This window comes from Taudactylus pleione, unplaced genomic scaffold (genome assembly GCF_031769625.1).
Source record: "Taudactylus pleione unplaced genomic scaffold, aTauple2 ptg000857l, whole genome shotgun sequence".
NCBI classification, from domain to species: Eukaryota; Metazoa; Chordata; class Amphibia; order Anura; family Myobatrachidae; genus Taudactylus; species Taudactylus pleione.
In genome coordinates, this window is record NW_028285259.1 from 240,904 (window position 1) to 265,183 (window position 24,280).

General features: G+C 42.8%; 1 protein-coding gene across 1 annotated transcript in view; it reads right to left on the bottom strand.

The window, feature by feature from the left end:
• Positions 1–6,105: 6,105 nt before the first annotated feature.
• The window catches only part of CCDC157 (coiled-coil domain containing 157), a 37,738-nt gene continuing 19,563 nt past the window's right edge, over positions 6,106–24,280 (bottom strand). The window contains exons 9-11 of the mRNA XM_088458840.1: positions 12,444–12,583; positions 10,289–10,383; positions 6,106–8,183 (exon numbers count right to left, since the gene is read on the bottom strand). Coding sequence (XP_088314966.1) covers positions 7,982–8,183; positions 10,289–10,383; positions 12,444–12,583 — 437 coding nt within the window. The 3' untranslated portion in view covers positions 6,106–7,981. The remainder of the gene's footprint in view (positions 8,184–10,288; positions 10,384–12,443; positions 12,584–24,280) is intronic.

Consider the following 24,280-nt stretch of genomic DNA (forward strand, 5'->3'; position numbering starts at 1 on the left):
TTGACCATATGGGGTATGTTGATGTTAAGGGATCAGGCTGGTTATCATCAGTGGACACATTATTATAGTTGTTGTTATTTTGGGTTGCCATCTCCTGAAGGGTGTTTACCAACAGACAGAGACTACCTACTTATCAGCTCAGGCATAGACACTTCCTGAGGAACAGAGCTCTGTTCTCTGGATGGAAGCCAAATAGGTGGGAGCCCCTGTTCCAACATCTGAAGCTCTTATCTCTCCACATTATCTATTATAGAAAAAAAATGTAATCGGGGACATCTAGCTCCTCTTTCTGTACTCTGCTCACCCTTTTTGGACAGGAAGCCCATGATGGATGGTTTGGAAGAAGAAGGCCTAGCAACAGATGGGGATGGTCATTATCAAGACCTGGACCCCCCTGTGGGTGTAGTCTGGGAGGTATTGGTTGGCATGCAGGCAGCGGAACAACAAAGGCCTCCATGTTGTCTGTGCTTACTGCTTACTATTCTGTATTTCAGTTTGCGATTCAGGTAGGAATAAAGTCGGCTACAGAACACAGTGACAGAATCACTGGATGACTTGCATTCAGGCTAAATACGATCCATGAATTCCCAGACAGATTCCGGACAGATGAATCCTTTGCTTGTAATAATCTTTGGTAATTCCTGGCAAAGGTGGGTGTTATAGTCAGACACTTTGAAGGCTGTAACTTTTAACTGCTTTATAGAAAACATGTGAATGAAACCTTTCCACACTACAGAACATGATGGTGAAATCCCTTTAAGTTCAGCACCTAGAGCATCTTTTTTCATGTTCTCTGAGGCCTCTCCTGACTTTTGTTTACATTTTTGAATAGAACAGTTTTAGAATTTAGGATGTCTACTTTATATAGATTTGTAAATATAGGCTTTAGTTTTTTAGAGCATATAACTTTATAAGCTGCTAGGATAACATTTCTGCTATGTTTAAGATTAATAAAAAACAACTTTTTGTAACCCAATAACTTAAAAAAAAATTATTTGATTGCAATATTTATGCAGCCCCTTGACAGACAGCAGCACAGCACCCCTGTGCACCTACGCCGATGACAGTGACAGCCAGGTGTGGCTGACACGCACACAAAAATTTTTTGGCAAAAAAAGACAATATATATATATATATATTTTTTCTGCTCCAGAACTTTGGGCCTAGAGCACAGATTGATGCGAACTGGAGTTGGGCAGCACTTCTAGCTTGCGTTGCCAACTTGATAGATCTTGTGCGGATAAGCCTAACACACACAGACAATTATTAGAAAAAAAAGACAAGTTTATTTGATTTTTCCTGCTCTGGAACTTTGGACTAGAGTCGGGCAGCACTAGGTTGCTTGCAACAAGTTGCGTTGCTGGCTGGATCTTGTGCAGTATTGCGGTTAAGCCTAACACGCATGCACACACACACACACACACACACACACACAGAAAAATATAAAAGACACTTGCGTTGCTGGCTGGATCTTGGACCTCATTCAGACCCGCTCGCTAAGGCACGCTCGCTCGCCGGGAGAGATTTTCGCACATCTGCGCATAATTCGCAGTGCACGTGCGCAATCATTCATTGCAACCTGATTTCGGTTGCTCGTAAGCCACTATCAGGTCGCTGCTCTGAGTGACAGTGCCGTTTGTGGGTGGTAACAGGGGAAGGTGCTTGTGAACAGGGGAGTGGTGCTGCAAACGCAGGCGTGTCTTACCATCAGAACGGCGTTTAATGGGTGTGCATAATTAGCAAAGTAGCGTCATTGCACACGTGACTTGGTTGTTTTTTAGCCAGAACTGCTCGCAGTGCTTGGGGTAGGTTAGGTCAACCCCAAGTGCTGCGAGCAGCTCCGATGGCCCTCTATGTTCACGATTAATCAGACACTTCCCGGAGATGACGTGTGCTGCGAGTGACAGGTGGGAGGTTTTATAGTCCAGCGTACAGTAACTGCCGTCGCTCACTAAGACATAGAGGGCGTCCTTAAAGCGCAAAGAGCGATCACTTGATTTGCATACCCGGCCCCTTTTTGCAAGCGAGCTATCGCATCTTGCGAGAGACTGAATGAGGTCCCTTGTGCGGTACTGCGGTTAAGCCTAACACGCATGCACACACAGAAAAATATAAAAGACACTTGTGTTGATGTTTTTTTTTTTTTTGCACGCCTGGACTTTGGCAGCACTAAGTTGTGCAACAAGTTGTACGATTTCCCTTGAAAATTCTTCCCTTCAGATACAGGACGATTTGTATTTAAAATGCAACTATTTCACATAAGACCATACGATTTGATCAATCACATCACATAATGTGTGTAAATTCCTACACGATCAGTTGAGATCTCTCTGCAAAACCATGTGATCTGCGATCCAACTAGACGACGGCGGGGACGCGCATCGGGGTCGCAGAAGACTCAAAATACAACTATTTTCAAATGATTGGTCTGTCCAACCTGTAGAAACTGCCAAATCATGTGATCAATTGTCCCGTGTATGGCCAGCATTACACGCATGCACGCACACACACACACACACAGAAAAATATAAAAGACACTTATGTTGATGGTTAATTTTTTTTTGTGCATGCCTAGACTCGGGCAGCACTAGGTTGTGCAACAAGTTGCGTTGCTGGCTGGATCTTGTGCGGTACTGCGGTTAAGCCTAACACGCATGCACACACACACACAGAAAAATATAAAAGACACTTGTGTTGGTTTATTTTTTTGCACGCCTGGATTCGGGCAGCACTAGCTCGCAACAAGTTGCGTTGCTGGCTGGATCTTGTGTGGTATTGAGGTTAAGCCTAACACGCATGCACACACACACAGAAAAATATTACACAAACTTTTAAAGACCCTTTTTTTTTTTTTTTAACAATTACAATATATATTATTTTTTGGGGAGTCCAGAACTTGGGCCCAGATGGACGCAGCACCAGCCCAGATGTATTCTTCTGCACCAGTTCAGATGGACACAGCAGACAGCAGAACACCAGCCCAGAATGGATCAGCCTCACCAGGCCAGGAGGACACAGCAGACAGCAGAGCACCAGCCCAGAATGGATCAGTACTCAGCAGCATGGATCAGCAGTGCACCAGCACAGGACAGGACCACTCTCCCAGCCCTACACTACCCACCCTCCCTGTTCAGTCTCCATAGCCTGAGTGAAATAGCGTCCGCCGTGTGGTCCCTTATATACTACATTGATCATAGAGACGTAAGCTCGCGAACCGCGAGATTTCATGCTCTATGGTTTTGCCTCGGTTTCGAGTTATGAGTCAGGCGGGAAAAATCGAGCCTGCTTGGATCCGACTCGTATCTGCAAATTCGGGTGGGCTCAGTTCTCTTAGATCCAAAACAGCTCATCTCTAGATGAAACGCGTTGGTGTACAGACCCCCACTGACGTCACTATCCAGTGAGCACGAAGATCTTATTTGGTATGCCTACACTAAAAAGGTTCTAGGTACCAAATTGTAATTAAAACCAAAATTGCTGGGGGTGTAGCTTGGATGTAGATCAGAGCAGACAGGTGGCGCCAGCGCTCTGGTTCCCAAAGTGCTTTTTATCACTGTATAGCTTGTATTTATGTATTGAGGTGACTATCCATCTTCAGCAAACCCCAGACCCACGAGGCAGGTATCTAGGTCTGTTGCTGAGCACCTTTTTGCACTCCTATCATAACGTCATTGCAGCCTATACTGTGATGACTATAGCTGAACTTACCTGCCAGGGTGCCTTGTAGCACTCACTACTTGTCTGGTGGTAAGTCGGTCACTTACTAATCATGCTTCAGCTCACAGACGGAAGACTCAGGCACCGGTTCCTCCTCTCGCTCATCTTCATCTCCATCATTTTCAGGAGTATTCACCCTCACAAAGCATTTGACTTATATACATCCTGATGGAGCTGTGGGTACTCATACTCTCACTTGACTGCAAAAAAAAAAACTTGCTACACTCTTCCCTTCTCCTTATCTCACCTTTATGTCCTGCTGGTAATGGAGTTGCCTGCATCTTCCTTTGTTCTTTGTGACATTACTACCTCCTGTCAGACATCCTCTTCCTGTGACAATAGCATTTCCCCAACTATGTTTCTCAGTTCCTGGGCAATATTTACTTTATATAACCTCCTATGCAGTCCAGACGGATTCAGTATGATTTACCGCCGGCAGCAGTGAAAATCCTGATTGTCGTATTGACTAACCTATTCTTCCCCCTAACCCTAACCTCCGCCCCCAGTACCTAACCCCCCTCTAAGTGCCTAAACCTGTCCCCCGGGGGAGTGCCTAAACCTAACCCTTCCCCTAGCCTAAACCTTACCTCCCGGGGGGGTGCCTAGCCCTAACCCCCCCGAGGCTGTCCGCGGGTTAAATGACAGGCGTCGGGATTTCGACGCCTGTCATTTAACTCTTGACCGGATTAGACACTCGGATAGCCGACTGTCGGGATTCCGTCCATCGGCTTAAGTTTCACTCCAATAACAGCTGCCAAAACCCTTAGAAAGGGGTCAGCTGGACTGAACCCAGCTACCTATGGACCCAGAGTCCTCATTTATTGTGTCTACAGCTCCATTGTCTTAAGCTGGGTTACTGGGTACACACTGTGCTGACAGATCCGCCAACACAGCAGCCGATCAGGTAAACTATACAGACTTACCGTCCGGCCGTTCGCTGTGTATTACCTGACATCACAACTGGGCGGGCATTTGAGCTGTCAGTCACCAGTGGTCCCTCTGAAGGACTCAGGTAGTCCAACCAAGCTTAAATGACTACGACGTGACCAGTTTTAAATATCATTCCCCTGATATATCTGTGAACAATTTCGTTCACAGACATATCACATCTGCTCTGCAGCAGAGCAAATGACCAATTAGCATTTTGTGGCCAGTGAGCTTGAAAACCTTTTCATTCACTGCATTCTTATGAAGAAAAAACTCATGAATTTTCAGAAATATGACTAGAGTTCCAAATATCACAAACAAAAGTACGAGGATCTCAAAACAGAGCTAATGGACTTTCTCAAAGACTTAGCTGCACATGACACAAGAGATGAGAGACATTTTTTAATTCTTTGTACTTTGAAAGTTTATTCCTTCAGCAATATAACAGTGCTCTTCATGTTCCAGCAAAATTTCCCTGAGATGGTCCTTTGCTCGATGCTCCAGTAAGATTTCCCTGGGATTTTCCTCTGTTCCATGTTACAGTAACATTTCCCTAGGATTTTCCTCTGCTCTATGTTACAGTAATATGTCCCTGGGATTTTCCTCTGCTCCATGTTACAGTAATATTTCCCTAGGATTTTCCTCTGCTCTATGTTACAGTAATATTTCCATGGGATTTTTCTCTGCTCTATGTTACAGTAATATGTCCCTGGGATTTTCCTCTGCTCCATGTTACAGTAATATTTCCCTGGGATGACCCTTTGCTCCGTGTTCCAGTAATATTTCCCTGGGGTGATCCTCTGCTCCTTGTTCCAGTAATATTTCTCTTGCTTGGTCCTCTGCTCCATGTTCCAGCAGTATTTCCCTGGGATGATCCTCTGCTCCATGTTCCAGCAGTATTTCCCTGGGATGATCCTCTGCTCCATGTTCCAGTAATATTTCCCTGGGGTGGTCCTCTGCTCCATGTTCCAGCAGTATTTCCCTGGGATGATCCTCTGCTCCATGTTCCAGCAGTATTTCCCTGGGATGATCCTCTGCTCCATGTTCCAGTAATATTTCCATGGGGGGTCCCCTGCTCCTTGTTTCAGTTATATCTCCTTTGCTTGGTCCTCTGCTCCATGTTCCAGTAACATTTCCCTGGGGTGGTATTCTGCTCCATGTTCCAGCAATATTTTCCTTGGTAGTTCCTCTGCTCCATGTTCTAGATGATTTCAAAATGATAACCCCAGGTAGATCACCTCAAATGTTGATTTATGATTCTAATTAAAATGATCATTTCTTTATTTGCATTTCAAATGTCTAGTATATTTTCTTTCTTATATATCACATTGATACATGAAGCTTTGCCTTTATAAATTAGTAAAACATTTATTTACAGATTTCATTGAGCAGCAATTTTAAGGCAAATTGTTTTGTAAACAGCTGAAAGAAATCTTATGTTTTAATTGTAATAAACGTGTGCAATATTACCTTGTGTTTTCAACAATATGCAATTTGTACATTACAAATATAGCGGGTAATTAAAGGCGAAATATTCATTAATTTAAATATTGCCACTCTCTTTATTCCACCTATCATAGGTAGTGCAATTGAATATTGTTTGTTATTATGTTATTTGAAATGCATCTAGAAATGAGCTTTCTCATAAAAGAAGTTCCTCTATAAGTTTATTACTATCAAATCATGAGCACCTATAAACAATCCATGGATTTATGGACATCATCAAAATGTATTGTAAGGTGCCACAAAAAACTCTTCATTCCTGGACAGTCAGGATTACAAATCATACAAAAAACAAATTTCACATAAACATCGAACAAGTACATACAAGGTTGAAGGAGGTGATGCAGACGAGACAGATTAGAGAGGGCCCTGCTGTTGATCTAACAAATGATGATGGTAGATAAACCTTATGTAATGTTTATGGCCCTAATATGTACAATAGGTTATTTTTCCCTTCGCTTGTTAATAAACTTCACCACTACCCAAATTGTTCTGAGCCAAGATTTTATCATAGGGCCTGATTCAGAGATGGATGCAATGCTGATGTTTTTCGCAATTTGACAAATGTTTTTCCTATTACTCATGTGACGGAGTTGCATTGCTCATATGCCACGATGGACTTATGACGGTGGTTGCAGAGAGGTTTTTTCACAAAAGTAATTAACAGTCAGGGACCGTTCATGCGCGGTAACGGGGGTGGCAACATTTTTAGGGGGGGGGGGGTGTCACGTCCTGCAACTGTGATCCCGTACACAGTTAATGCTCCGGAATCTTAGTTCCGTCTCCGATTCTGCACGACCATAGAGTTACTCAGAAGTCTGATGTTCTACAAATGTGCGTCCGATGGTGGCGTCCTTGTACGCAAGCAGTGGATCTGGCATGCTGCTGGCTGGTGTCTTATCACCTATTCCAGTGGCTATATTTGCATAGCCGCTGCGTACAGGATTGCAGCACCGATTGCATTTCCGTCCATCTATAAATCAGACCCATAGTCATATCAGTGGTATTGGGCCGGAAGGGTGCAATCTACTGTGCAAAGACAGCATAATTTGTAAACCCGATATATGAAATTTTCTTCGTCTAATTGAATTTATTTACTCTGCTACTCATGACTCCATTTCTAGACTGTGCTATTTCTTTTCTGAATCCTTATCAGCTTAAGTTTTGGCAGCTTGCATAGAACACATAGGAATTTCGCGCCATGCCCCATTTTGGGTAGTAATACAGTACACATTAGGCTCAAACTTCAATGGTGCTTTCCATCTAAATTAGCCTTTCTTTAAAGTTAGTTCTATGCCAGAATCAGCTTGGGTTAATTATTTACATAACCACCTGAAGCATTCGCAAACTCCTAGCTTCTTCTGGTAGACAGCCACGGCGGTCTTACATGGGGACATTATCTCCTTTGTTTAAAAATACAGAAAAGACCTAGAAGAGATCTATCGTTCAGCTCAGATGGCTCTTAGTAGAAGGCTCTTAGTAGTAGGCTCTTAGTAGTAGACTTTAAGTGCTCCCCAAGCATACCTATCAGTAATGCCAGGTTCATTTTGATAACAGATTTTTGACTGCTGGCAAATATCACATCATCATTGTACACTCAATATGAGGGGCGGAATCTCAGACAAATGCAAAAAGGCGTTTCTTGCCTCTGTCAAAACACATCAAAAACAAAAACCTGTCCTCATTGGTCACTGAACTTATTCACATACTGACTTACACATGTAAGTCACTAGATTTTCTTGCACTTTATTGCAGCTACAATCTCAGGTAGGAAGAACATATTATTTCAGTTTTGAAATGATCACATAATCCCTTTTATGTGATTGTATGCTAGTTATTTGCGATCCAAGCTGGGGGTTCGGTTTCTTCCCTTTACTTGCTTGACACGTGCGTAAGCAGCTATGGGCGAATTCGCAGGTGTGAAATTGAAAAGCTTAGCTGCCGGGCGTGAGCCTTTTCTTTCTGGGTCACCAGTAGCTTGGGATTTTATCGTGTCCATGGGGAGAGTCACTGAATTTAGTTTTGGAGTCGGAGGCCTAGATAAAGACGAATGTAAGTGAGAAAAGAAATAGCACAAAAAGTTCCATTACTACCAAAAATGAAACCAATGTATACATGTTACTCTGAAACAGTTACCTACCTAATGTAAGACACTGTAAAAAGCAAAGCTACTGCTTTGCTTATTTTTCTCTGTTTCACTTTAATAAATTAGCCAATTACTGAAATGATTCAATCAAAACCGTAATGTAGGAAACATTGGACAAAATATTGTGCTTTTGACAAAAACCAAAGGCTTTGTATGTAGTGGGTAAAATGAGGAGGTGCGGTGAGCTGGGTCACTATAGAGATCACTGATGTCTCGGTGATTCCGACATCTGAACACAATAGGAGCAGGAGGCGGACATGCTCCATTTCACACACATCTTGATCACTAGTGAGTACGAAGGTCGCCTTTACCAAAGATTTCCATGATGTCTTCACTTACAGGCAGTCATAATTTGGTGAATGCAGCTAAATGTAGCGGAGGTAAAATGCTCTTTATCTTGTGTACAGTCTGCATATGCCTCAATGTGAGTTTGTATACTGTGCTGAAAGGTTGACATGACAATACATTTAGGACCTCATTCAGAGTCGGTCGTTGCGGCCGCACGGTCGTATGGGAAAAGGGTCCGGATATGCAAATGATGCACTCGCATGTTGCGTCCCTAAGTTCGGATCGTTAGCTGGCCGACCAAGGGGAGGAAGCGGTCAGAAGACAAAAAATACGCCCCCTTCTCGTACGCATTACACGTCATCTCCGGCCATATAAGGATTAATCGAGACCATCGGAACTGGTCGTAGAGCTTAAGGTTGACCATACCCTCTCTTAAGCACTACGATCAAGTCAGTGTAAAAACCACCCATGTCACGTGTGCCATGACACTACTTTGTTAATTATGCACTCCCATAAAACGCCGTTCGCATAATTAGGCACGCCTGCGTTCGGATCTCCACTCCCCCGTTTTCAAGCACCTTCCCCCTGTTGCCACCCACAAACGCCTCATTCTGTCACTCATACTACCGAGCTGGCTGTGTTCAAGGAGAGAGAAACTTCTGATCGTAGCAGCAAGTTTGCGCACGCGCATTGCGAACTTTACGCATGCGCAGTTCAGCAAACATCGGTGGCGTACGACCGTGCGGCCGACTCTGAAAGAGGTCCTTAGTACTTATAGGGCTAAACATACTTCCAATATTCAGGTGACATTTGCCAGTAAGGGGACACACTTTTCTGGCAAAAACTACTAGCAAAACTCTTTTCTCTTACATGGGCCCTGATTCCGATTAACACGTAGCTCTGTATACGGGCGCAAATACTGAGGTTTGGAAAACGGCGCCTGCTCATTAGTGGGTTTACGTATTTCTGACCGATTCTGAGTCGGACGGAACTTCACTGGATTTGCTGTCCGTAAAATGGGCGTTTATTGGGCAGCAACGTTGCTGTCACGTACAAGGGATCTGTCTCGTGGTAGTATCACAGGAGTGTTGAGGGCATGTAGCTAGAGTTTTGTGCTATTCTGAGGCACCTGTACAGAGAAGGGGCACTTGCCTCTGATGGATGCATTGGGCAGGTATAAGTGCTGATACTAATGAAGCCGTACAGATACTTGCATTAGCATAAGGTAGCAAATCTGCCCGATACTGCTGTCCGCACTTACAATCGGCTCAGAATCAGGCCTACGAGAAGGAGATTCTGCTGATTTGCCATTTGCATTAATACAAAAAAAACTGTTTGATGAACTGGATGTAGTCTGAGACTATACATAAACAAGTCCCTGGCACAAGCTGCTCGCTTTGCCTTTATTGGTAGATCTGCATGACATCATGGAACATGCGCCCGATGGGTCATGTGACAAATAGGTGTAGCCTGTTTCTTTAGTGTATACATTGGGCAGATGCATTAGGAAGCAGAAATATAACACATGTAATAACATTTCAATCGATTATCTGACACCATTACTGTGATAGTCAAGACAAACAATACTGTGGAAAAATAGGTGTAGTACTTTTCATAAAGACAAGTATACCGATATACATGAAATGAAGAAATAAAGTATATACGTGTAGCACCTTCCAAAGAGGATGATTGCGACAGACCACCTACTTTGTTGCACTGCTCCTGGTGTTAGTCAGTTCTGGTTCAGGAGACATTGCCTCTCTATTTGGTGATAGAGTCCAGAGCTGAGTCTGAGGAAATATCTGATGATACAAAGAGAAGTAGGACAGGTAAAGCCAGGTAATTCATAAGGGGAATTCAATTAGCTACGGGATATACCCCCCAGCTAATTGATAGAGCTGTGCAGGGAATAGCTATTCAATTAATTAGACTTTTCTCCGTACGGTAAACATTGGATTATCGTGTACTAACCCATTGATTCCACGTAAAATGCAGAGTCAATGGGTTTCCCGGCACGTTAAATAGCAGAATTTGCATTTTAACTGCGATTTTTTGACGCAGCTCCTCCAATTACCTCTGGTAATTAGCACGCGGGGTTCCCGCAGCTAAATGAATCGGGCAGCGAGCCAATATAATTCCCGTCATAGAGTCCAAAATATGAGATTTCATAAGGAACAAAATGTTCCCTTATAAATTAGCTGTACTGAAATGCTCCCTTTTGGGTCTCCTGCAGGCTAACTGGACATTATATACCAATGTTGCATTCTGTGGTGCCTAACACCAGCCTGTATGCACTGCTGTTTATCACAGATCAGAGAAATATTTCATGTATATTGTATAGATTTATGTATGGATGTATAGATGAATGTGCCTTGTTTTGCACTGAATATTCCAATTTGCTGGATGGAATTTAGTGCCTGAATCACAGATGGACGGTAATGCAATCGTAACTGCATTCTCTCATGGATTCCAGGTGCTAAAATCTGCTAATGCCCTCCAAAGCATAACCAAACATAGGGACGCCCACTGCTGCCTTCCCATATCCATACAACGATGTGCAACACCGTAAACATCGGTACCATCGCCGCACATCGGGCAGCCATGCTGCATATGTGGCAAGTTTGACCAGCCGCAAACACTGCAGCTCTCCTGACACACAGAGAGCTTTCATGCTGCGAGGAGATCGCATTGGATAAATTATGCACACCCACAAAACGGTGTTTAAACGGTCCGACACACCTGGGTTCTTCTAACCACCCCTCATTACCACCCACAAATGCTGAATACCTGTCACTCACTTTGCGAATGGTTCCTATGTATGGACATAATCGCAATGCAATCGCTGCAAGCGCATTTGCAAACAGTCACTCGATCTGTGAAAATATCGCCTTTGCATAAATCTCTGCATCGGGCCCTTGGTAAAGAAGGCACATTTACTGTATGGGCAGAGTCAATTAGCCACAAACTAGGTTGTACAACTTTTTTTCTGTGGCAAAAACACTTTTTGCTAGTCAATTAGAACATCACATTGTTAATGTAGGTTTCAATTGGACTAATTGCGACTTTTAGGTCAAACCCCAGGGAGCAGGTGATAACTTTTTAAAATTCCTTATTTTAAATAAAAAATGGCATGTAGTACAGTAACTCTGTGTCCCTCCTGAAAACTAATGTATTTAAAGGTGTTTAAACTTGCTATTTTAGTTTTTCCTTTTTTGGGGGGTTCCTCCACTCTTTCAAGCACTTCACATAGATTGCACATTGCTGTGTGAACACAGAATACATGCGACTTGACATATTCAGGTCAATTGTGTGAGCTGTTCCGATTTTAGTGGCAAAAATATCACGTACGGATTATTAATATATGAAATTCATGGCTAAATCATTCTGCCCTTCTTGGTAGCATTCCCCTTTTAATGGAAGGGCAAACGACCTTCTGACCCTAGACCTTGATTTCTCTTTGTGGTAAGAGATGCAGGAAACCAAACCTCTTCCAGTTGTATTTTTGTGGAAAAGACCAGATCTAGACGCACTTTGACTAATGTGGTAAAAAGCTGTGCATTTTAGGTAGACCCACAAATACACAAACAATATGTGCATTCCTCACTTGCAGAAGGCTGGCTAAAGACCGTGTGCGCACCTTCAAATGTGCTTGGTGGACAATTATGTGCATTTACGCAAAAAGAGAATAGGGTCCACATGTTCTGCTGCTCGTAAATGCCCCTACAGAGTATATATTTGGAAAACAGTATAATTACATATACATAAATATCTCTATCTATAAATATTTATTTCTATATCTATCTCTTTACGCTGATCCATTCATTTTGTATTCTTTTCTTCCTATCCTTGTCCCCGCACACACCTTTAGTGGCCCCTGATTGTTCCTCTCTCCTAGCCTGTGCAGGCTGGCTCTCAGTTTTGAGTTTTCCTCCTCTAAAATGCTGATGCGGATGCTGTTAGCTTGTAGCTGTTTTTCCATATCTTCAGTAATACTCCCAGAGCCTACAATCAGAAACAACATGAGTTACCTTTGTAGAACAAGGACAGGTGGAGAGCCTTCTTCAAGCATTTTGCAATTTTTTATTTTTAGCTATATTTAAAATTCTGTAACACAAGTGATGGATCAAGATGGTGTATGGCCATGGGCACCCACTGCACATGCCAGTCAGTCTCCCAGTCTCTGTGTGCCGTCCTCTGCTATAAGCAACACTGGCAAACATTAGTGCTAGACTCACAGCCTATGTAAAAGAGGGTGTTGTGATTGCACAGACCACAAAATAGCAATCTCTCTGCTATTGGGCTACACAGTCATCGCCATCTTATAGGCAAGTACCCAGGGCTAGATCCTGGTCTCCCCAGACATCTACAGGGAGTTTCACTCGCTATTGGCACCAAAGTTTTTCCTATAACTTTTAAAGTAATAGATGTAACTTAGTGAAATTTGGCACAGCCCCACCTCATGTCTGTGTGTTACGTGCCAATATGAACCAGTACACAGCTGAACAATGCGTATTTATTATTCATACGTTCTGGAAAACTGAGTCGATAAAGATTCATATGAGGATGTAACAGACAGACAGGATGAATGTAGACGCCTCAGTACACAACACCACTGTCAGAAGCAGGAATACCTACTGACTAGCAGTGGCGGCTCCAGAGGTGGGTCTGCAGCACAGGCCAAAATTCAAATAGGGGAACCACAGCAACTTCTATCCTCACTGGTGAACAGCTGGCCTTCACTTTGCACATGCGTGGACAGCTGGCCTGGATGCTAATGGCGAACACTATCGAACGCAGGCGTGTCAGTGCGCTGGGATGGCGTTGCAGGGGCGTGCATAAATTAGTCACTGCAATACCATACGCAGCCTGAGGCCTCATAGCGTACACTGAAATGAGAAATTCCTGAGTGAGGTCTGACCTGCCTTAACTGTGTGTATGGGTCCGATGTTACCGATTGTTTCGCTATGTTGCCCAAGTGTACGGATGTGAGTAAGGGGAAGTGGGAGTCCTTATGTTAGGCTGAGATCGCATTGCGAATACAAACATTTGCATATTCCCTCTGATATTAGCAACTGGATTGCGTGGGTATAAGCAGAATAGCGATCCTTGCTGAATCAGGCCCCAAGTTATTGTACACATGTTTTATGAACACGGTCATATTTCTTATCAGATATGAACGATAACTATTGTAAAAATCGTTCAATCGTTCATATCTTTGACATGTAGTGCATGCATCGACGAACGATGCGCGTTCCTGCACATCAGATAACGATCTCTGACATCGACTGTGTTTGCAGTCAGATTTTGACGATTTCATACATTTTAATACTGTCAATCATTTTAATCATTCAATCGGTCATCGTTAATGAAATCGTTCAAGTTGTTGAAAAAAATTGTTCAATCGTTCATTGTTCATCAAATCTGACCGTGCGTATGCACCATTAGTCACCAGCTTTCAAAGATTATTTATATAGCATCATTAAATCAGTTCTAGTATACAGAATACTGAGTGCACATGAGTGAAAAAGAAATTTCATTCTCTTTCATGTTGTGTCAACCAAGTTTATATTCAGCTAGTAGGGATTTTTAGTTATGGGCTATTTTTTGTGCTTAGTATTTTATGTATTGGGCAGCACAGTGGTTAGTAATGTTGCCTCACAGCACTGGTGTAAATTTCGTGTAGGGCTTTATATGTGTGTAGTTTGTAATTTGGTGCTCCAGGTTCTTCCAACATACCATGCCAGGTAGGTTAATCAGCTTCTGATAAAATGTATGGGTATAGGTAATATAGATTGTAAGCTAGACAGGTGTGAAGAACTTTGTAAAATGTAATAATAATATATAATCACCATAAATATATGTGCTTTTTGGGGGTGGGGGACCTGTCTAATAATACATCTGCAGACAGATTAGGTGATCCATATTCGGGCAGTAAACTAAACAAAGAAACAATCTCCATCAATCATCATCACTCATTATGTTTTGAAGGTCACGTGTTGAAAGGGGATACGGTCAATATCCCGGTACATGGGATGCTGGCACTTAGATTACCGCTGCCGGAATCCGGACACCTGTCAGAATCTAGGCGCCGGCATCCCGATGGTAAGCACTAGGGGAGGGTTAGAGTTAGGCACTAAGGCGGAGGTTTAGGGTGCGAGGAGGTTAGGTTTAGCCACGAGGGAGGGTTAGGGAGAGGAGGAGGGGTAGGATACCTACTGACAGGTGCCGGCATCCTAACCCTGTCGGGATGCCAGCATCATGATTTTGACCGCCGGGATCCTGAGCGCCGGGATCCCATACCAAACCCGTTGAATAGTAATAAAATGATTATCTGACCATTGTGTGGTTTTGAAGGAGATATCCATGGGATACTCACAAGCTGTACTTGCGGCACAAGCTGTTCCTGCACGCATTTTATCATTCAAGTAACATCATCATCATAACACATGTGTTGTTTAAACAATTAGGATTTCCCAGCCCTATACATGTATTAATGTGGGGTAATGCAATTATAGATGTTTCTTACTTTCTATTTTTATTTTGTAGATATGAAGCTATCCTATTATCTATAATAATGTATGCCATTATGTATTATTATTATTGCTATTAGGTTAAATGTGATTTCATTTTCTGTGCTTGTTTGTCCATATCTCTACACATATTTCTTACATACAGACTTATTCCTTCCTCTCTCGCAGCGCAACTCCCCCTTTTTTTGCAGTTCAGTAGGAAGTGACACACACCTTTAGTTTATTTCTTTTTTTTTTTTTTGTAAACTCTTTTTATTGCGCAAATCACAGAGAAAACAGTACATTCCAATATTCAAAAATAAGGATTAACACATAACATACTTTTATAGTGGGAACTGTACTATTTCAGAATAATAATATGATATAATAGAAAATTTTCTCATTATAAAAAAGAGAAGGAATATAGAAGCAAGAGAAAAATCTTGCAGCAACGGTGTGGCGATCCGTTTAAAAATAGAGAAAAAAATCAAGAGGAAAAAGGAAAAGAAAGACTTTAGGAAAAACAAAGGAGAATAAGAGGAGAAGAGGGTGGGCGGACTCCATATAGGATCACTTTCTTTCGGATTAAACATATTAGAGAAAAAATATAAAAGGAAAAAATTAATTGTTAAATGGAGAGGAAACATTTTGGTATGTCAGCCAAGGAGACCATATTTTATCAAAGGTTTTGGATGTATTACGTAATAAAGCTGTCATATATTCCATCTTGTATATATACCAGATGCGTGATAATATTGCCTGCATCGGAGAGGGATGAGGGTTTTTCCAATCCGCTGCAATTTGGCAGGTCATAGCAGACACTATATGTCGGAATAACCTATTCTGACACCGGGACAGAGAAGGCAGACCCAAGGGAAGTAGAAAATGCCGAGGATCAGAGGGAATCGTAATATCAAAGAGGTGCGAGTGGAGAGCAAGAACCTCCTGCCATATACTAGTTAGTTTGGGACAAGTCCACCAGATATGCAAAAAACTGCCCTCTCCACCGCAACCCCTCCAACATCTATCCGAAGCATCGGGAAACATTGCTTGTAGCCGCGATGGTACATAATACCATCGGAATAGCAATTTATAAACATTTTCTTTAATTTTGACGCAAATAGAGCTAGTGGCAGCATTGTCCCATATCTCCGTCCAATCCTCAGCATCTATAGAGTGTCCCAAATCTCGTTCCCACGCTAACTCATGAGGGTCTCGATTAGAGCTTACTTCTTCCCCTAGTAAGGAATAAATAGTAGAAATAAGACCCCTAGTGGAGGGTCTTCTCCAACATAAAGACTCAAAAGAAGTCAAAGGTCTGCTAATCAGAATCGAGCTAATTTTGGAGTGAAAATGTCTAATTTGTAGGAACCGAAAAAAATCTTTGGATGGAACCGCTGCTCTATCCCGGAAGTCAGAAAATTGTGGGAAATTAGTATCTATAGTAATATCATTTACATAATAGATATTGCTCGATGACCAGGCAGTAAAAGATGACTTACATAAACCAGGAGGAAAAGATGGATTATGAAGTAGAGGTATCAAAGGGGACGGGGCCGGAGCTAACTTAAACCATCTATTGGTTAAATCCCAAATTGCTAAAGAACGGGAAATTACAGGATGAGAAGAAACTGTCCGGGGACGATGAATCTTAGGGATCCACAAGAGGGAGGATACAGTAGCCAGTCCCAGCTCCTCGGCCTCGATAGCCACCCAGACCTTCCCCGCACCGAAGTTACACCACTGAGCACAATGAGAGAGCTGCGCAGCATAATAATATTTTTTAAAATCAGGAATTCCCAAACCCCCACTCCTAGAAGGCCGCTGAAGCAACTTTAGTCTGATCCGCGGGCGTTTCCGGTTCCATATGAAATATGAGGTTTGGTACTGAAGGAATTTGAACACGTATGGAGGGATGTAAATCGGAAGGGTCTGAAATAGATACAAGAGCCGAGGGAGAACGCTCATCTTAACTGAATGTATTCTACCTATCCAAGAAATAAAATAATTGGACCAGTCACACAAATCAGACTTAATACAATCTAGAAGGCGGGGAAAATTTGCCTGAAACAGCTGATGATGATGATGAGTTAGGAAAACACCAAGATATTTGATCTTTTTTTTATGCCAGGTACAAGGGAGCATGGCCTCCAGTGTTTGCTTTAGGGTAGCAGGGATATAGAAATCAAGAACTTCAGTCTTGGTGACATTAATTTTATAACCCGAGTGTTGGGAATATGAATTTATTTCCTCTAAAAGTGAATTTAGGGATCGAGCTGGGTCAGTGAGAGAGACTAAAATATCGTCGGCATATAATGCGATTTTATATTCCGAAGGGCCAGTGGATACTCCCGAGATAGCTCTATTACAACGGATCTTTGCCGCCAGGGGTTCCATAATAAGAGCAAATATTAAGGGAGAGAGGGGACAACCCTGCCGAGTACCGTTAGTTATTCCAAAACTAGAGGAATAGACATCATTAACCGAAACTCGTGCTGTGGGGGAACGGTAAAGTGCCACAATGCCATCTAAAAATTTGCCTGAGAATCCCATTTTGTCTAGGACAGCGAATATGAAGGGCCAGGAGATGCGGTCGAAGGCCTTCTCCGCTTCTAGAGCTAAAATCAGAGAAGGAAGTTTCCTTTTATGAATAGATTGTATCAGATCAATGGCCCGTCTGGCGTTGTCCGATGCCTGACGTCCAGGTATAAACCCGACCTGATCCGGATGTATCAAATAAGAAAGCAAAGGAGCTAACCGAGTCGCTAGGATTTTAGCATAAATTTTCAGGTCGACGTTTAATAATGAAATCGGTCTATAGTTAATACAATGAGTAGGATCACGATCAGGTTTAGGGATCACTACAATGTTGGCCCGAGTTGTATCAGGAGCAAAAGAAGCGCCCTCCAAAATATCATTAAATAGAGATGTAAGATGTGGGGCAAGTTCCTTTGCAAACAGTTTATAATATTGGGCTGTAAATCCATCAGGGCCTGGGGCGGCAGAGGAACGCATTGATCTAATAGCAGCTATTGTCTCTTCATCTGAAATACGGTCATTGAGAGTAGATAATTGGGATTCTGAGAGCCTGGGAAGGAAAGTAGAGGACAAATATGAGTGCACCCCCTCGGCTCCAGCAGAAGTGGGATAAGAAGAATCTGATAAGTTATAAAGGGAACTATAAAAGGTTCAAAACTCCTCTGCCATAACCTCAGGATCATAAGTTAGAGAACCAGAAGACGGAGAGTGTAGTTTGTCTATCGCACCTAATGCTTGTCTGCGACGCAGTTTATTGGCTAATAAAGAATCAATTTTGTCAGATTTATCATAAAAGCGTTGACGAAGTTTTTGCAAGATAAGCGCAGCACGACGAGACAGAAGGGCATTAAGCTGACCTCGTAGTTTCTCAATTTGGGTTAGCACGGAGGCGCTAGGGGATGTTTTATGCTGAATCAATAGTACTGATATTTGTGACTCAAGGGAAGTAATTTCTTGTGCAGCCGCTTTCCTAACCGCTGAGGTTTTAGAAATAAGAAAACCCCGTATAGTAGCCTTATGGGCTTCCCAGAGGATACTAGAGGAAATATCAGGGGAGGTATTCTCCTCAAAATAGCGGGTCATCGCCAATTTTATTTCTAGCAGAGCGGGGGGATGTTGTAAAAGGGAGTCATCAAGACGCCAGTTACGCTTCCTACGAGGAGAGCGATGTACATCTAAAATAATAGACACCTGCATGGTCTGTCCATGTAAAGGGGGAAATACCAGCTTCCGTAACCAGAGAGGTAATAGTGGATGAAATGTGGATCATATCTATCCTGGAATAATGTTGGTGTGGAGCTGAAAAATGAGTATAGTCTTTGCTGTGAGGATGTTTAAGACGCCAGGTATCACTAAGGCCATAATGTTTAAGGGAGGCCAGGAGAGTACGAGAAGCCCTAGGAAGAGACATCCCTGAGGAGTTTGAAGGCGGGTTCGATCTGTCTAACAGGGGGTCAATAATGGTATTAAAATCCCCACACAAAATAATATGGCCCTGCGCAACTCTGCTAATACGCCTGAACAGAGAATCAAAGAATTGGGGCTGGTCTTGATTAGGAGCGTACACTGACACCAGAGTGAAAATCTCAGTACGGAGAGTACCGATCACTATAAGAAATCGACCCTCTGGGTCTGTCACAGTTTTAATGTGGACAAAAGGGATATTACGCCTAATTAAAATGGCTACCCCACGTTTTTTACAATTCGCTGAAGCAAAGAAGGTCTGGGCAAACCACCTACCTCGGAGCTGAGAATGCGGGCCCGTACGATGCGTCTCTTGTAGAAATGCAACATCGGCTTTCTCCCTCCTACAAGCCCCCAAGAGAACAGTACGTTTCTTAGGAGAATTAAGACCGTTTACATTAACTGCTAGCAATTTAAGAGACATGGAAAAATATATAAAGAGGTGCTACAGACATAACACACAGATATAATAAGTCAAAAATTTGGCCCAAGTAGAGCCACCCTTAGGGACAGAAAGAGAAAAAAAAAAAGTGGAAAAAGAAACAGAAGAGAGCCACAGAGAAAGAAAGGCACACAAAAAAAAGAGAGAAACAGAGAACCCATTCGGGTAACAACCCTGGTAAATTGGGTCCCAATCAAGGACCGCAATAATATCAATCAACATAACATTAATCAAAAATATTAAAGGGAGCATGGGGGGTAGTGAAAGGACCGTCCAATAGAATCAGGACTGCCTGGACCCTTTAAATATGAGATCGGCTAAAACCAAATCAAACAAAAATCCCTGTAAAACAGGGATCATAAACCTGTGTCAGTATATAGAAACAAAACAAAACAAAACAAAAAACAAACAAAAAAAAAAAAGGGAGAGGGGGGGGGGGGAGAAGGAAAATGGGAAAGACAAGGGGAAAAGAGAAAAATTATCTAAACATCGGGATATTCATACAAATAATAACTATTTATGTCGCAGAGAACCACGAGGGGAGGACTGTTCCTCCTAGCAAAATTCAAAAAGAACATTGTAGGGAGCTTAAACCCTGTTATAAAGAGAGTATACACCAGGGAGTGACCGAACAGTTCAAGTGGGGTCACAGTCCTTAGCATGGTGACGGGAAACCCTGGTCCAGTCCGGTGAAGGAGGATGGGAGCGTTGAGGTTTGGGAGAGGCTGCATCAGTCACCGGATCAGAAGTCGGTGTCGGAAGAAGATTAAGCTTGGCTAATAAATCTTGACCTTGAGTGAGAGTCTTGACACTATGCACAGTGTTGTTTGCTGAAACCTGAAGCATAAAGGGGAATCCCCAGCGATATCGGATTTGATGCTGCCGTAGAATCTTAGTGACTGGCTGAAGATCCTGCCGTTTCTGAATAGTAGAGGGAGCCAGTTCCTGGAAGATTTGTAACTGCATATCTTGGAAAGGAATCACTGGAGAGTCTCGAGTAGCTAACAAGATCCGTTCCTTTGTACGAAAATAGTGCAGGCGAACTATGACGTCTCTAGGAGGTTGAGTAGGAGAGGGCTTCGATCGGAGTGCTCTATGGGCTCTATCACATAAACAATCTTCATTTGTAAGGGCTGGAACTAAGTGTTGAAAAAAGTCTTTCAGAAATGACGGTAAGGAGGGACCAAGGATTGATTCTGCTATATTACGGATACGTAAGTTGTTGCGACAGGAACGATTCTCTTGGTCCTCTTGTCTTTCTTTGAGTGTCTCCACCTCATTATGAAGTCTAGAGAGTTCTTTATCAAGACGATTTTGGGAGCGGCATAAGTCATCCGATTTAGATTCCAGCGCGTCCGTTCTGTTGCCAAGAGATGTCAATTCTGATTTAAATTCTGTTATAGCCTTTGACAGTTCTTGCTTGAATGCGGATTGAACTCCCTCCAACAAACCAGTCATAACCGCTTGAATTTGAGGATCAATACCAGCTTCGGATGAGCAAGGGGAGGAGGGGGATTCTGGGGGTAATGACGAAATCTGTGAACCCTTGGATTTAGATCCGAAGAAATTTGCAGAGGATGGTGGAGGTTTCTTACCGCTCTGCGACATAGTGAAATAATAATAATGAAAAAAATAAAAAGACTACGGTATAAAAGGTGAGACACAGGGCTCTACAATAATAGTCCAGGCAAGTTGGGTGATAATATTAAGCGAACATCTTTAACTCCAGAGAAGCACCATCCAGGAGAACTTTAGCCTCAGAAAAAAGAGAGTGTGAAAGGCTGGCAGAAAATATAATAGCACATGGAGGTTCGCTAATTGTGGCTGCAAATAGTACTTGAGGTAATTATCACAGAAGACCACAAGAGGGAGCCAGCGTAGAGTAAATGGCAAATATCCACCAGCACAAAAGTAAAAAAATGTCAGGGCAAGAGCAAGCTAAGTAGCTGATAGGGTTTGAACCTGTTAGGCTAGTGAAAAATAAACTGGATATGTGTAGGTGGTCATATAGGAGCTCCAGACATAGAGAGAAGGGCCAACAGGTCACGTGACAATGGAGCAGGTGGAGCAGTGGGATATAGAAATACAATATAATCTCCCCTCAGGGACTCACCACCCTCCCCTTACTCCAGGGAGTCACAGGCAGCAGATAATCCTGTCAGCAAGCGGGGTTGCACTGCCAGTATCCCGGCAGCAATAACCAGCAGCAGCATCAGCGTGGGAGAAAATCAAAGATGGCCACCGGAGGCTTCAGAACGCTGGGGCTTCCTCCCAAAGATGTCTCCCAGGAGTCCCCAGAAGCAGGGACACCAGCCCTGACACAGCAGCAGGGCAGCCGAGGCTAGAGGGCCGGAGAGGGGTCACGCGATGTGCGGCAGAGAGGACTCCGTCGGGCGCTCACCACAGAGATGATGCCGCCGCCGGAAGTCCACAGCCGCCAGTCCGCGCGCTCCAGTCCCCGGCTCAAAGGGCAGCAGGCCAGCTGCAACCTGCGGAAGCGCCTATTGCGCCTCCCGATTCCGCAGCTCTCACCCGCTGGGCCAGTGACAAACCAGGGGAAGGTAAGCAAGGGTCTGGAGGTGTCCGCTGACCGGGATGGGGCTATAGAGGCTAGATTTCCTCTGTGCTGGCCCGGAGCTCTAACGAGATGCGGCTTCCTCCATTAACGGTCAGGCCACGCCCCTCCACCTTTAGTTTATTTCTATACTGATAGTGCATTGTTAATTATTAGTCACATTCAAATGTTAATTAGATTTGTTGTGAAGCTCAGAGCTAATTTTGGTGTCATCTATTTATTGATGATGCCTTTCCAAACTGTTTTGGTGATCTGGGCAAATACCCTTCTCCAGATTAAGATTGACATTGGCCTGAGGTTTATTGTACTACTACAATGCAATATTTTATAAAACAATTGGGGGCCCGGGATGGATTACACTGGGGCAAATGGAGCTCAACTGATCAAAACCAGAGCTTCTGGAAGGCATTACACATCCCTACACAAAAAACTCTAGCCATGCAATGTAGGCAGGCCCACAGATGACAAGCTAATAGTTTTCTCTATTTGCCAACTTTACTTCACCAGTCAGCTGTGATGTTCTAACTCCAGGCACAATAAATATAATTGACATTGTCCAGTACAAATATATTAATATTTCTCTACTGTATATCTGTACAGGGGCCTGCAATTCAGGATTAAGATACATATTTACTCCTTTGTGATTATGTACTATAGATGTATCATCTACAGCACATAACTAATTTGTCCTATAAAAGACCTACCTATCATGGAATACATATGTTACTTTAACACTCATTATGTAAACAAGCACGAGATTGGTGGGACTATGTTGGCGGCACTATGCCAACAAGGTTGAAATGCAGTTTAAAGTATTTTAATGGTGTTGGCAGTATAACTGTAAACATGCGTAGCCTATAAAAAAGTTTCAACAATCAATACAGAGTTCCAAACTGCCTCTGGAAACCACATCAGCACAAGAACTGTTCATCCAAAACTTCATAGACTGGATTTCTATGGCCGCATACAAGTATCAGAACACCATGTGTACTACCAAACTTTACCTGGACTGCTGTAAAGCACATCAGCATTATTAGCGAGATTTACACTACAACTGGTGGTTCTCTTCTTGAGTGATGAATCTTGCTTCACCATTTGGAAGTCTGATGAATGAATACGGAGAGGCAGGAGCAGGCTTCTAGCTCAAATATACACTAGTAACTGTAAAGTTTGGTAGGGGGAGAAATAATGGTCTGGGGCTATTTTTCAAAGTTTTACTCAGGCCCCATAGTTGCAGTGAAAGGAAATATTAATACTACAGCATACAATGGCATTCCAGAAAACTGTGTGCTTTCAACTTTGTGACAATAGATTGGGGAAGGCCCTATTTTGTATCAGCATTACAGAAAAACCCCACGCACAAAGCGAGGTCCATCAAAAATTGAATAGACGAGTTTGGTGTGAAAAAACATGACTGGCCTGCACACAGCTCTGACCTAAACCAAAAAGAGCGGCTTTGGGGGATGAATCAGAATACAGACTACAAGCCAGTCCTGACCACCCTGATCTCCCTTCATCTGTACCCAACTTCACTAATGAGTGAATGAATGCGAATCACAGCAACACATATGACTGTGATATGTCCACTTACTTTTGGCAATGCAGTGTATAAATCACAAATAACACATGACAACAGCTATGGATAAATACTGTAGGTAAAGAAAAGAGGAGAGGGAGTGGGGCCAGTAAATATACCATGAATAGATTTTCCTAATCATTACACAAGCACTGCACTTTTTATACTAAATCTGATTGCATTGCTAAAGGTAATGTATTTTTTACCATTAAGTTTTATACATAATAAATATGTCTTTGCAACTGCTAGAATTCTTGTATGTGATTATTTTTACCAACAAGTGTTCTATCATTTAATAACATACTTGGGATAAATGGGGCATATTCCAATTGTCCTATCTATATATTAGAATTTCCTTAGATCTATGCTCTGCCTTTCTCTGCTGTGTATTACCTTATTCATTATATGGCATTAAACTCAAGTAGTGCATACACCACAATTTCACAGCCATTAGTTTTGGATTGAGGGTAAACCCAATGGCGTCTGTCTTGGGGCAATACATGTTCTAGTATATAACAAAGCCATATGGATCCCATGGGAATGGGTAAGTATTGACTTCTAAAATATAATCTGGCCTGGTCATTTGCTAAGGGGT